Source organism: Canis aureus, chromosome X (genome assembly GCF_053574225.1).
Source record: "Canis aureus isolate CA01 chromosome X, VMU_Caureus_v.1.0, whole genome shotgun sequence".
Taxonomy (NCBI): Eukaryota; Metazoa; Chordata; class Mammalia; order Carnivora; family Canidae; genus Canis; species Canis aureus.
Window position 1 is genome coordinate 64,212,679 of NC_135649.1, and position 15,082 is coordinate 64,227,760.

Sequence of the window (15,082 nt, forward strand, 5' to 3'; positions counted from 1 at the left end):
ATTCATGTGTGAATAAATTTCTTTCAGAAATGATGCTAGCAAATTCATTTCATATATATAAATAAGATTATGTAAAGTAGAATTTCTCTGTAATATGTTTCATTCTGACACTGTTCTCCTTGTGGGGAGGGAAGGTTCATTTTTTTTAAACGATCCTTTTAACAATTTCTAATTGTACATTTCAGGGGTCTTAATTAAATTCAAAATTTAAAACTCTGTACCAGACCCTTGTAAGCTCATCCAGTTTCTTTATTTATGAATTTGCCTATTTTAAGTACTTCATATTAAGTGGCGTCATACGATATTTGTCCTTTTGTGTCTGGCTTATTTCACTGACAGTGTTTTCAAGGTTCATCCATGTTGTAGACTGTATCACAATTTCCTTTCTTTTCAGTGCTAAATAATATTCCATTATATGTATATATCACATTGTGTTTATTCATTCATTTTATATATTTATTTATTTATTTATTCATTCATTCATTTGTTGATGGACATTTGGTTTGTTTCCATCTTAGGGTATTTTGAATAATGGTATTGTGAATGTGGGTGTAGAAATATTTTAGTCCCTGCTTTTAAGTATTTTGGTTATAACCTGACTTATGGCATTGGTAATCATTTGGTAATTCTGTGTTTAACTTTTTGAGGCACCATCACTTTGTTTTCCCAGTGTACCAGGCTTCCAGTTTTTCTACATTGTCACCAAAACTTACTATCTTTTTATTTTTCTAATAGCCATCCTAATGGGTGCATGATAGTATCTCATTTGTGGTTTTGATTTAAATTTCCCTAATGATAAGTAATGTTGAACATCTTTTCACATGATTATTGGATATTTCTGTATCTTCTTTGGAGACATATCTTCCTGTTCCTTTGCCCCCTTTTCTGGGTTGTTTTTTAATGTTCTTTTTTATTGTAGAGTATAATTCTAAAGCTTTTAATTATGTTTTCTTTTACCTTTTCTTGGTATATTAATTATTGGAATATGAAATGGGTAAATTAGACAACTTTGTGGTATTTACCTCTGGTCATGTAAATTCCATAGAGTAATTCTGAAGAAGATAAAGAAGATGATGAAGAGGAAGAGGAAGAAGAAGAAGATGAAAATGATGATTCCAAGTCTCCTGGAAAAGGCAGAAAGAAAATTAGAAAGATTCTTAAAGATGATAAACTAAGAACTGAGACACAAAATGCTCTTAAGGAAGAGGAAGAGAGGCGAAAACGTATTGCTGAGAGGGAACGTGAGCGGGAAAAATTGAGAGAGGTAAACCAGTTTTTTAGAATTTCAAAAAATGTGTCTTTCTTAGATTCACACACACACACAGATATTAGTATTTTAAGAATAGCATGTTGTAATCACATTTTTAATTACAGTTGCTTTTCCCTATTGGTATTTTATGCAGCTTTTCTTTTTAAAGATTATATTTATTTATTTAAAAATAGAGAGAGTGTGTGTGCATATGTATGCCACGAGGGAGCAAATGGAGAGGGACAAGCAGATTCTGCACTGAGCATAGAGCCCAGCTTGGGGCTTGATCCCATGAGCCTGAGATCATGACCTGAGCTAAAATAAAGAATGGTTGCTTAACTGACTGGGCCATCCAGGTACTCCTATTTTATGCAACTTAGAAATCTTCATTAGGCTATATTAATATAATTAGATACTTGAAAAGGTTTGAGATTCTTGAGTGATCACCAAAGTGTGTTTTTTCTGGGGTAGAAAATGTTTAAATATTATTGCTTAAATTCATAAAATATTTTGATTTATTTAAATAAACTTTTTTATTGTGATAGATGTCAAGCACATGTACAAGCAGAGTATTATAAATCTCCGTGTACCATATAACTCAGCTTCAACAGTTACCAATACATGGCCAGTCTTATTTTATCTATTCTCTTCAGATTATTTTAGAGAAGTCTAAGAAATCATGCATTCTGTCTATATATAGTCAGAATATATTGTCAAAAGATAAGGACCCTTTCGACATTATTATAGTACCATTTTACACTTAAAATTATTATTAATTTCATAGTATCATCAAATATCTAGTTAATATTTCAAGTTCCTTCATTTTCCTCACAAACATATTAGTGGTTTTTAAAGATTTATTATTTATTTGAGAGAGACAGGGCAGGGGTGGGGGAGGAGGGCTAGAGGGAGAGGGAGCGAGAGAATCCCAAGCAGACTCCCCGCTGAGCATAGAGCTGGTGCAGCTGCTGCAGGGCTCCATGTCATGACCCTGAGATCATGACCTGAGCCAAAACCAAGAGTTGAATGCTTAACCAACTGAGCCACCCAGGTACCCACGTATTAGTGGTTTTTAAAAATAGTTGGTATGAATTAGGATAATAAGAAAGTCTTGCTATAGGTCATGTTGCTTTTAGATGTTATACCTCATAAGTCTATTTTTATTTTGAGTATAAAGATTTCCGTTTTGCATTTTTTCTTTCTTATAGTACATGTGTTTAAAAAGCTGGATTATTTGTGTAGAATTTCCTGTATTTTGAGCTTTGTCGGTCACATTCCTGTGGTGTATTTTCACTGGCTCTCCAATATGTCCTATAAACTGTTGGATATAGAGTTCTGATCAGATTTAGATTTAGTTCTTTTTTGGCAACAAAACTCATGGGTGGTAATATATACCTCTTGCATCTTACCTAGAGGTACTTCTAAAAGAGGTTGTCTCTCTGTGATGTTATTTAAATTTTATTTTTAAAATTTAAACAGTAGCATTTGATAAATAGACATTAAAGTTCTATTTATCATTTTCTTCTTCTGATCCTACCAGTATACATACATGCGTTTCATATAACTGCTGTCACTGGATGTGGTATATGCTGTATTTTCCTCTCCCTTTTATTTCACGTAATTTACATATATATTAACATGTTTCAGGTACTTTTAGTTTTTTTATAATGTTTATTTTCTAATTAATTTTTTGGTTTACTAAATTGAGTATATGTGCTTTTTAAAAATCAAGTATTACCATAAGGCTACATTGAAAAAAAAACAATAGTTTTCTGTTTTACCCAGACTCTTCTCACAGGTCATGACTCAGTTCTAGCTATTCTTTGCATTTACTTATATATTTTTGTTTGATATGCTTATAATGCTATTTCTTTATTTCTGTTTTAGATAATACCATTATTATATGATAGTTATGGATTTAGTTTTCATATACTGCCTGCCAGACCCTTTCCTCCTCTCATTCTCTTAGTATGGTTATTCCACAGTTCTGGTGCAATCATTTGTCCCTGTTTGCATGACTGTAACTATGTAAATATTCACAGCAGGGCTACATAGTGTATATTGCATGTATATTTCATACACACACATACGTGTGTGTGTGTGTGTGTGTGTGTATATATATATAGTATATAATGATTACATTCCTATGTATATTCTTTTTTTTTCTTTCCCTAGAGTTAATAATGTTTTGGATTTTTTTGTCTTATTTTCTGTATATCATTGACTACTGAATTTCCTATTTAGTAAAATCCTAAAATTCCTCAGTAACTTTAATACATCAGATGATTGATCAGTTTAGTTTTTTTCTGAAATGACACCTGGAGCCTTTTCCCCCCATTCTAATCTGGTCTGTTTTATCTACTTTTACTATTCTGGGAATTTCTTCACCCACCTCTTGTTTTGGATCTCTTATTTCCTAGATACTTACTTTCCCATGCACCTTACTTCCCAGAATTTTTCAAGTGGATTAGTCACCTCACTTTAATAATGGACTAATTTGATGATCTGGTAGGTCTGACTGTTCAACCAATTTTCCTGCTTTCACTCCACACTTCTGAACTATTTGTGTTAACTGGTGCCTCCTTTTCCTTAACCATCTGAGGAATATAAAATATGTGACTCTTGTTGGCTTTCTTCACTACAGGAATATAAGTTTCAGCCTTATTTTGTTATGTCATTTGACATTTGTCCATATGCCTTTTAGCTTTCACAGCTCTGTTGATATTTCGTTTCTGCCAGGATCTTCCTTTTTTTTTTAACCTGTGGGATTATAACGTTTCTGTTCTATTATATCATTTCAGTAAAGAACTATTTCATTCCACCATTTTGAGCCACTTGCAATGGTTTTGCTTAAGTAAACTTTTCCAAGAAATTTAATATAGTTTTGTATAGCCACCAATTATGTATGATGTATTTCCTGTATCAAGTTCACAACCAGAGAACTTTATCAAAGGTATATTTCCAAGTAGCCATTACCACAATTAAGATGTAGAAAACTTTAATCAGTATTTCTTGGTCAGTCCTCAACCCCATATACCTAGCTGTAGGGAATCTGTGATCTACTTTTATCACTGTAGATTATATTTGCCTTTTTAAAAGTTTCATATCAATGAAATCACATAGTATATTATGTAATTTTCAGTTGAACAATTTTGAGATTTATCTATGTGTTTCAGGTACTTTATTGAGTAATATTCCAATGTATGGATAGGCTACAGGTTATTCACTAAATTGATGAACATTTGGTTATTTTTGGCTTATGGATCAATTTGTTATAAATATCTTTATACAAGTCTTTTTGTAGAAAGATGTTTTTGTTTCCCTTGGGAAAATACCTTTGAGTGGTATTACTGGGCCATAAGGTATGTGCATGTTTAATTTCAAATTCCATTTGTTTGTTGCTGGTGTATAGGAAAATAATTATCTTTTGTATATTAACCTTATATTCTGCATCCTTGCTGTAATCATTAGTTCTAGATTGTTTTCATCAGTTCTTTTGGATTTTCTCTGTATGAGATCATTTCATCTGTGAACAGAGGTTTATTTCTTCCTTCCCAATCTGTGTACTTTTTTAAATTGCTTTTCTTGTTTTGTTGCATTAGCTAAAATTTCTGGTACAGTGTTCAAAAGGAATAGTGAGAGGATATCCTTGCCTTTACTTGACCTTAGTGTGAAAGATTATAGTTCTCACCATTTAGTATTATGTGAGCTGTTGGATTTTTGTAGGTACTCTTTATCAAGTTGTGTAAGTTCTCCTCTATTTCTCATTTACTGTGAATTTTTATCATGAATGGGTGCTGGATTTTTGCTGCATCTGTTGTTAGGATCATGTGATTTTTAAAGCCTGTTGATAATGATGCATTATGTAAATATTTGAATGTTGAACCAGTGCATATCTGGGATAAATCCTACTTGGTTATGGTGTATAATTCTTTTAATACATTTTTGGATTTTATTTGGTAACAGTTTGTTGAGGGTTTTTGCACCTATGATTATGGGAGATACCGATTTGTAGTTTCACATCATGTCTTGGTATTAGGGTAGTGATGGCCTGATATATTAAATTAGGAAGTGTTCTCTCTGATTTATCCTCTAAAAAAGATTGTAGAAAATTGGTATAATGTCTTCCTTAAATGTTTGTTGAATTTACCTGTAAACCCACCAGTGGTGCTGTTTTGGAAGGTTATTAATTATTGACTTAATTTCTATAACATATATAATCCTATTTAGATTGATGATTGGCTTTGTTTTCTGGTGTGGCTATAACAATTTGAATTATCATCAGCAATATATGGGAATTCAATTTCTCCATGTCCTACCAATATTAGTTATTGGCAGTTTTAAAAATTTCAGCCATTTTATTTTGTTTTATTTTATTTTATTTTATTTTATTTTATTTATTTTATTTATTTTATTTTTAAATTTCAGCCATTTTAATAGATGTGTAGTGTTATTTCATTGTTACTTTAATTTGCATTTTCTCTGATGACTAATGAGGTTAAACATCTTTTCATGGGGTTAATGGCCATTTATATATCCTTGTGATGTGTTCATTCAGATATTTTGTTCTTTTTTTGTGTGTGCAAGGAGTTTTTGTCTTTTTATTTAGTCATGATCTTTATTTTGTATACAAGTCATTTTTCAGTTTATATATATTTTTCCTTTGTGGCTTCTCTCTTTATTTCTTTAGTGGTATCTTTCAAAACTTTAAAAAGCAGAAGTTTTAAACTTTGATGAAGTCTTACTTATCAGTTTGTTAATTTTTCTCTCCTTTCTGTTGCACATGTGTGTGTCCCATTTAAGAAATCTTGGTTTACCCCAAAGTTGCAAATATTTTCCTCTCAAAATCATATACTTTTCAGTTTAAGTTTGTGATTTCTTTCATGTTAATTTTAGCATTTAATATATGTGACATATAGGTGAAGATTTATATTTTATTCTAGTAAGTTATTCTAGCATTATTTAAGACTTATTTCTCCATGTAATTACTTTGGATCTTTGTAAAAAATCAACTTATCACATATTTGTGAATCAGTTCCTCTATATGTCTATCCTTAAACTAAAACCACACATACTTTGATAATATAACTTTATATTTTATAGTAAATCTTGATATCAGATACTGTTACTCCTACAACTTTGTTCTACTTTTTTTTTAAGATTTTATTTATTCATGAAAGACACAGAGAAAGGCAGAGACATAGGCAAAGGGAGAAGCAGGCTCTCCATGGGGAGCCTGATGTGAGACTTGATCCTGAGACCGCGGATCACGCCCCAAGCTAGGGGCAGGTGCTCAACTGCTGAGCTACCCAGGCGTTCCTTGTTCTACTTTTTCAGAATTGTTTTGGCTATTGACTGTTATTTCCATTTCCATATAAATTATATTTTAGTATCATGTTGCCAATTTTCATAAGAATCCTTCTGGAACTTTTATTGGGATTGTGTTGGATCTTTATATCAGTGACCTCTTAGCAGTATTTGTCTCCTGTTACATGAATATAGTATGTCTCTCCATTTATTTAGTTTTCCTTTGATTTCTCTTAGCAATGTTTGATACTTTTCATTGTACAAATCTAACATATATTTTGCTAAATTTATCCCTAAGTAGTTCATGTTTTCTGTTGTCCTGATAAATGAAATGTCAAGTGATTTAATGACTTTGTATTCTGTGATTTAGCTAAATTCTCTTAACTAGTTCTGGTAGCCCTTTTATAGATTCTTGATAATTTTCCACCTTCATAATCATGTTCATACATAAATAATCACTAGTTTACTAATTTTACTAATTTCTTTCAAGTCTATTGATAATTTCTGTTTTACTTATTTATTAAAGATTTTATTTATTTATTCACGAGAAACACAGAGAGAGAGGCAGAGACAGAGGCAGAGGGAGAAATAGGCTCCACGCAGGGAGCCCGATGTGGGACTTGATCCCTGACCCTGGGATCATGCTCTGAGCTGAAGGCAGATGCTCAACCACTGAGCCACCCAGGCGTCCCCGATAATTTCTGTTTTAAAATTATGAATGGATGTAATTTCTCTCTTGCTCCTTTTTTTTTTTTTTTTTTTAAGAGAGAGAAAGAGTATGTGTGACCGGTTGGGGGGGTGTGCAAAGGGAGAAGGAGAGAGAACATCTGAAGAAGGCTCTGTGCTCAGTGCAGTGCCCAACACAGGGCTTGATCTCACAACCTTGAGCTACAGGCACCCCTAAGTTTCTCTTTTTTAATTGAAGTATAATTGACATACAATATTATGTTAGTTTTAAGTGAACAACATATTTGGCATTTATATACATTATGAAATGATCAGCAGTGTAATTCTAGTTGCCATCTGTTCACCAGAGTTTTATTACAATATTATTGATAATATTACCTATATTGTACTTTAATTACCTGTGACTTATTTATTTTATAACTGGAAGTTTGTACCTCTTGATTGCTTTCACTTCACTCATCCACTCTACCTCCCTCCCCTCTGGCAACCACCAGTTTGTTCTCTGTGTTTGAGTGTGTTCCTATTTTATTTTGTGTATAGATTCTACATATAAGTGAAATCATATGGTATTTGCCTTTCTCTAAATTTTTTCGCTTTGCATAATACCCTCTAAGTCCATCCATATTGTTGCAAATGGCAAGGTTTTATTCTTTTCTTATGGCTGACTAATGCACACATGCACACATAGCACATCTTTATTCATTTGTCTATCGATGGACACTTAGGTTGTTTCCATATCTTGGCTATTGTAAATAATACTGCATTGACCATAGAGGTGCATATATCTTTTTTTGGAATTAGTGTTTTCAGTTTCTTTGGATAAATACCGAGAAGTGAAATGTGGAATAGCTGGATTGTATGGTAGTTGTATTTGATTATTTTGAGGAACTTCCATACTGTTTCTCATAATAGTTGTACCAATTTTTATTTTCACATAGTAGTGCACAAGTCATCCCTTATTTCCATATCCTCACCAACACTTGTTATTTCTTGTCTTTTTGATACTAGCCATTCTGATTGGTGTAAGGTGATATCAAATTTTTGCTTTGATTTGCATTTCCCTGATGATGAGTGATGTTGAGCATTTTTTTCATGCATATATCTTCTTTGTAAAATGTCTGTTCAGGTTCAGGTTCTCTGTCCATTTTGTAATCAGATTGACTCTGTGTGTATGTTGTATAAGTTCTTTATATTATTTATATATATTCTTTATATATTTTAGATGTTAACCCCAGGTATATCATTTGTAAATATCTTCTCCCATTGAGTAGGTTGCCTATTCATTTTGTTGCTGTCTTCCTTCGCTGTGCATAAGCTTTTTAGTTTGATGTAATCCCAGTTCTTTCTTTTTACTTTTTGTTACCCTTTCTTGAGGAGATAGATTCAAAAAGGTATTTATAAGACTATGTCTTGCAGTTACTGCCTATGTTTTTTTTTAGGAATCTTATGGTTTGATGTTTTACATTTAGAACTTTATTTTGAGCCTGTTTTTGTGCAGGGTATAAGAAAGTAGTTTAGTTTTATTGTTTCTCATGTAGCTGTCTAGTTTTCCCAGTAACATTTATTGAACAGCACATCTTTTTCCCATTGTACAGTCTTATATCCTTCATAGTAGATTAATTGTATAAGTGTGGATTTACTTCTGAGTTCTCACTTTTTTGGTTTTTTTAAAGATTTTATATATTCACGAGACACACAGAGAGAGAGAGAGAGAGGCAGAGACACAGGCAGAGGGAGAAGAAGCAGGCTCCATGCAGGGAACCCAATGTGGGACTTGATCCCGGGGCTCCAGGATCACGCCCTGGGCTGAAGGCGGTGTTAAAACTGCTGAGCCACCCGGGCTGCCCTGAGTTCTCACTTCTATTCCAATGATCTATATATCTTTTTTTTTTTTTTTTGTGCTAGTACCATACTGTTTTGAGTACTCTAGCTTAGTAGTGTAGTTTGAAATCTGGTGCTACTTGCAGGTACTTCTAGTTTTGTTGTTTTTTTCCTCAAGATTAGTTTGGCTATCTTTTGTGATTATATACAAATTTTAGTATTCCTTGTTTTAGTTCTATAGAAAATGCTGTTGGTATTTTGATAGAGATTGCATTAAGTCTTTAGATCACTTTTGGTAGCATGGACATTTTAACCATATTCTTCCAATCCATGAGCATGGTATATCTTTTTGTATATTTATATCATCTTCAATTTTTTCATCAAATATACAATAATAGTTATTGTATTATTTTGCTCTGACTGGTTTTTACAAAATATTTTCTTTCTTTTGAAGTCCTACTGTATCTATTCTTTTCCTGAGTTTGATAAGCATTTTTATGACCATTATTTTGAACTTCTTATCAGCTAGATTGCTTATCTGTTTTGTTCTTTTTTCTGAGGTTTTGTCTTTTTATTTTGTTTGGAACACATTCTTCTGTCTCCTCGTTTTCCTCTTTGGTTTTATTTTTATGTATTAGGTAAAATAGCTCCTGCTCTTGATCTTGAAGGAGTGGCTTTATGTAGAAGGCATCCTCTGGGGCCCAGAAGTGCAGTCCTCACTATTTACCTGAACTAGGCCCTCTGGGGCTGTTTCTTGAAAGGGCTACCTTTGTATGTCTTCCTGTTGTGGCCAAGCTGAGGCTGTTGTAGATGTGCTGGTGGTTGAGGTTAGCCACCATTGTCCCCAGGAGCCATCACTCTCAGGAGCCACTTTGGAGGGGCACCAATTCCAGTTGAGGTGTCCTGTTAAGTGTGGTGTGGTAGGAACTTGGTTGCCTGTCTCCTTGGTCTCCCTCCACACTCTGTGCTCACACAACCTGTGACCTAGCATTTCTATCTCAGGTATATGTTCCCGTTTGGACTCCCCACCCTTTCAGACTCCTGTGGTGTGCTGCCACACCACTGCTCCAGGCGGAAGAAGAGGGGGTCTTCCCAGTTCTGCCACTTGCTGGGCCCCTGCTTGGCTAGTGGTTGCACCGACTAGGCCACCGTTCATGGTTTAAGGGAACTCCGCGGTGAGAATCCACTCCTGGGCTCATTGATTATAGCTGATTTTCTCACACCAATGCTTGGGAACTCTGCCACTTTCAGCACTCCCACGCCCTGGTCTTCCTGTGACCCCAAGGATCCTGAGACCGCACTGTCCTGCCTAGGATTCTGCCCCTGCTTCACCACCTGAGTGCCTTTAAGGACTTCTAAAATTTCTGATTTTGTGGTCCACTACTATATCACTTTCTGGTAGCTGGCTGACAAGGCTCCCTGCCTGTCCAGTTTATCTAACTATATATCACATCAGATTCACTTCTCCATACCTCCTACCTTGCCAAAAGTAGTTGCTTTTCTATTTGTAGTGTTGCAGCTATTCTTTTCTTAGATCTCTGGTTGAGTTTGCAGGTGTTCAGAATGATTTAATAGCTATCTAGCTGAATTGCTGGGACCAGATAAAACTAAGATCTCGTACACCTCTGCCATCTTGGACTCTGGGTAGTATAAACATTTTAACAATGTTTGCTCTTCCAGTCCATGAGCATGCAATGTTTTCCCATTTCTTTGTGTACTATTCAATGTCTTTCATTAGTTTTCTTAGTTTACATATTACAAATCTTTTACCTCTTTTTTTTTTTTTGGTTTATTCCTAGGTATCCTATTGTTTTGGATGAAGTTGTAAAAAGGCATTATTCCTTGATTTCTTTTTTTTACTGCTTCATTATTGGTATATAGAAATGCAACAGATTTTTGTACATTGACTTTATGTCCTGCAACTTTGCCGAATTCATGTATTCTAGCAATTTTTTGATGGAGTCTTTTGGGTTTCCTATATAGAGTATCATGTCATCTGCAAATAGTGAAAGTTTGACTTTGATGATTTAAATGCCTTTTGATTATTCTTTGTTGTGTGATTGCTGTGGCGAAGTCTTCTAGTATTATGTTAAATAGTAATGGTGAGTGTGGACATCCCTGACTTGTTCCTGACCATAGAAAAAAGGCTCTCAGCTTTTCCTCATTGAAGGTATTAGCTGTGGGTCTTTCATATATGGCCTTTTTTGATGTTGAGGTATGTTCCCTCTATCCCTGCTTTGTTGAGGATTTTTATTAAGAATGGACACTGTAATTTGTCAGATGCTTTTTCTGCATCTGTTGAGAGCATCATATGGTTCTTATCCTTTCTTTTATTAATGTAGTGTAGCACTTTGATTGGTTTATGAATATTGAACCATCCTTGTAGCTCAGGAATTAATCCCACCTGATTGTGGTGAATGATCCTTTTCATAAGCTGTTGAATTTGATTTGCTAGTATCCTATTGAACATTTTTACATCCATGTTCATTAGGGGTATTGGCTCCTGATTCTCCTTTTTAGTGGAATCTTTGATTTTTGGAATCAAGGTAATGCTGCCTTTGTAGAATGAGTTTGGTAATTTTCCTTCTGTTTCTATTTCTTGGAACAGTTTGATAAGAATATTATTAATTATATATTGTATATAATCATGTTACATTATAATAGCTTTAAGAATAAAACATCAATATTATTTACTATTAAGTGTTAATATTAACTAATAAGAATAGTTTATTTTTTATTTTTTTTAATAAGAATAGTTTATATAATATTATAGATATAGTACTAGTATAGTAGTAGTATTAATTCTTCTTTAATTATCTGTTAGAATTCCTTTGGGAAGCCATCTGGCCCTGGACTTTGGTTTACTGGGGGAGTTTCAATTACTGATTCATTTTCTTTGCTGGTTATAATTCTGTTCAAATTTTCTTTATCTTCCTGTTTCTGTTTTGATAGTTTGTATGTTTATAGGAATTTGCCCATTTCTTCCATATTGCACAGTTTGTTGGCAAATAATTATTTATAATATTCTCTTAGAATTATTAGTATTTCTGTGGTGTTGATTGTTTTCTTTCCCCTTTCATTTGTGATTTTATGTATTTGGGTCTCTTCTCTTTTTGATAATTCTGGTTAGGGATTTATCAATTTCTTCTTTCCAAGAACCAGCTCTTAGTTTCATTTATCTGTTGTACTGGTTTTGTTTGTATCTATATCATTTATTTTTACTCTAATCTTTATTATTTCCCTTCTTTTGATGGCTTTATGCTTTATTTGCTGTTCTTTTTCCTTTAGTGTAAGGTTAGGTTGTGCATTTGAGGCTTTTCTTGCTTCTTGAGGTTGCCTTATATTGCCATGTAGTTCCCTGTTAGGAATGCCTTTGCCGCATCCCAAAGGTTTTTGGGCTGTTGTGCTTTCAATTTCATTTGCTTTCATGTAGTTTTTAATTTCTTCTTTTATTTCCTCCTTAAACCAATATTCATTCTTTAGTAGGATGTTTTAACCTCCATGTATTTGTCATCTTTCCAATTTTTTTCTTGTGGTTGACTTCAAAATTCTTAGTACTGTGGTCTGAAAATATGCATGGTATGATCTCTCCGTTTTTTTTTTTTTGTACTTGTTTAGGGCTGATTGTGACCCAGTATGTGATCTATTGTGGAGAATGTTCTGTGTGCTCTTAAAAAGAATGTGTGTTCTGTTGCTTTAGAATGGAATATTCTGAATAAATCTGTTAAGTCCATCTGGTCCTGTGTGTCATTGAAAGCCATGATTTCCTTGTTGATTTTCTGCTTAGATGACCTTTCTGTTGCTGTATGTGTGGTACTATAATCCCCTACTACTTTTGTATTATTATCAATGATTTTTTATGTTATTAATTGATTTATATATTTGGGTGCTCCCAAGTTGAGTATTTAAATATTTACAATTTTTTGATCTTCTTGATTGATAGAGCCCTTCACTATGATATAATGCCCTTCTTCTCTTTTTACATTCTTTAGCTTATAATCTAGTTTGTTTGATGTAAGTATGTCTTGCTTTTTTTGGTGTCCATTCAGATGATTGATGGTTGTTTATCCCCTCACTTTCAATCTGCAGATGTCTTTTTTTTTAAAAAAAGATTTTATTTATTTATTCATGAGAGACACAGAGAGAGGGAAGCAGAGACACAGGCAGAGGGAGAAGCAGGCTCCATGCAGGGAGCCCGATGTGGGACTCGATCCAAGGTCTCCAGAATCAGGCCCTGGACTGAAGGTGGCACTAAACCGCTGAGCCACCGGGGCTGCCCTGCAGATGTCTTTAAATCTAAAATGAGTATTCTGTTTACAGTATGTAGATGGGTCTTGCTTTTTTTAAAAGATTTTATTTATTTATTCATGAGAGACAGAGAGAGAGGCAGAGGCAGAGGAGGAGCAGGCTCCATGCAGGGAACCCAATGTGGGATTCAATCCTGGGACTCCCAGTATCACGCCCTGGGCTGAAGGCAGGTGCCAAACCGCTGAGCCACCCAGGGATCCCAGGGTCGTGTTTTTTTTTTTTTTTTTTTTTTTAATACATTTCCATATCCTATGTGTTTTGTTTGTCCATTTACCTTCAGAGTGATTATTGAAAGATACCAACATAGTGCTGATTTGTTACCTGTAAAGTTGATGTTTCTCAGGATACTTTCTTTTTTTTTTTTTAAGATTTCATTTATTTATTTGACAGAGAGAATGCACACATAAGCAGGGGGAGAGGGAGGCAAAGGGAGAAGCAGATTTCCCCACTGAGCAGGGAGCCTGATGCAGGCTCAGTTTTAGGACCTTGGGATCGTGGCCTGAGCCAAAAAGGCTGATGCTTAACCCACTGAGCCACCCAGGCACCCCTTTCATGATAATTTTTGTTCTTTTCTAGTCTTTGTTGCTTTTGATCCCTCCTTCCCCCCATTTAAAGAGTTCCTGTTAATGTTTGTTCCAGGGCTGGTTTAGTGTTCATGAACTCCTTTAGATTTTGTTTGGCTGGGAAACTCTCTTTGTCTCCTTGTATTCTGAATGACAGGCTTGCTGGTTAAAGAATCCTTGTCTTCATGTTTTCTCCATTCACTGCAATGAGTGTCCTACCACTCTCTTTTGGCCTGCCAAGTTTCTTTGTATGGATCTGCTCTGAACCTGGTCTGTCTTCCCATATCGGTTAAGGATTTTTTTTTCCTTGCTGCTTTCAGGATTCTTTCCTTGTCTGTGCATTTTGTTAATTTGACTATGATACATACGCCTTTGCAAAGGTTGGGTTTTGTTGAAAATAATGAGAATTCTCTGTTTTTCTTGGATATTGATGTTTGTTTCTTTCCCCAGATTGGAGAAGTTTTCAGCTATAATTTTCTCAAATAAACCTTCCTCTTTTTCTCTGTCCTTCCCAAGTTAGGGACGTTTTCAGGTATAATTTACTCAAATGAATCTTTTGCCTGTTTTTTTCTGTCTTTATCTTCTTGGACTCCTATGATAGGAATCTTACTCTGTTTTAATAAGTTGCTGAGTTCCCTATGTCTACCTTCATGATCCCTCACCTTTGTTTTCCTCTTCTTTTTATCTTTGTTGTTTTCCATGATTTCATCTTCTATATCACTGATTTATTTCTCACGTTTGTTCAACCTTATTGTTATGGTATCCATTCATATTTGCACCTCGGTTACAGCATTTTTTATTTCAGCTTGATCTTCTTTTAGCTCTTTTATCTCAGAAGTAAGATATTCTTTAGTGTCTTGTATGCTTTTTGTTTAATTCCAGCTATAATCCTTATAATTGTTATTTTAAATTCTACTCTCACTTATATATGTATTTATTAAATCCCTGCCTGCCATTTCTTTTTGCTCTTTCTTTTTGGGTGAATTCCTCTATCTTGTCATTTTGGATATAAAAAACATAAAAAGTAAAAAATAATTTTTAAAAATTAAAAAAATAGATGAAGCTATGTATGTTTTGGTCTGCTTGTTAAGAGAGGCTTGGTTGGAATAAGAAAGGAAAAAAAGATAAACATTTAAGAAATTATTAT

General features: G+C 34.0%; 1 protein-coding gene across 9 annotated transcripts in view; it reads left to right on the forward strand.

Annotated features, from left to right (window-relative positions):
- ATRX (ATRX chromatin remodeler) overlaps window positions 1–15,082 on the forward strand; it is a 328,475-nt gene that overhangs the window by 160,126 nt on the left and 153,267 nt on the right. For all 9 annotated transcript variants that reach the window (XM_077888250.1, XM_077888255.1, XM_077888252.1 and 6 more), the window contains one exon: window positions 1,046–1,264. In XM_077888250.1, the coding sequence (XP_077744376.1) occupies window positions 1,046–1,264 (219 nt within the window). The remainder of the gene's footprint in view (window positions 1–1,045; window positions 1,265–15,082) is intronic.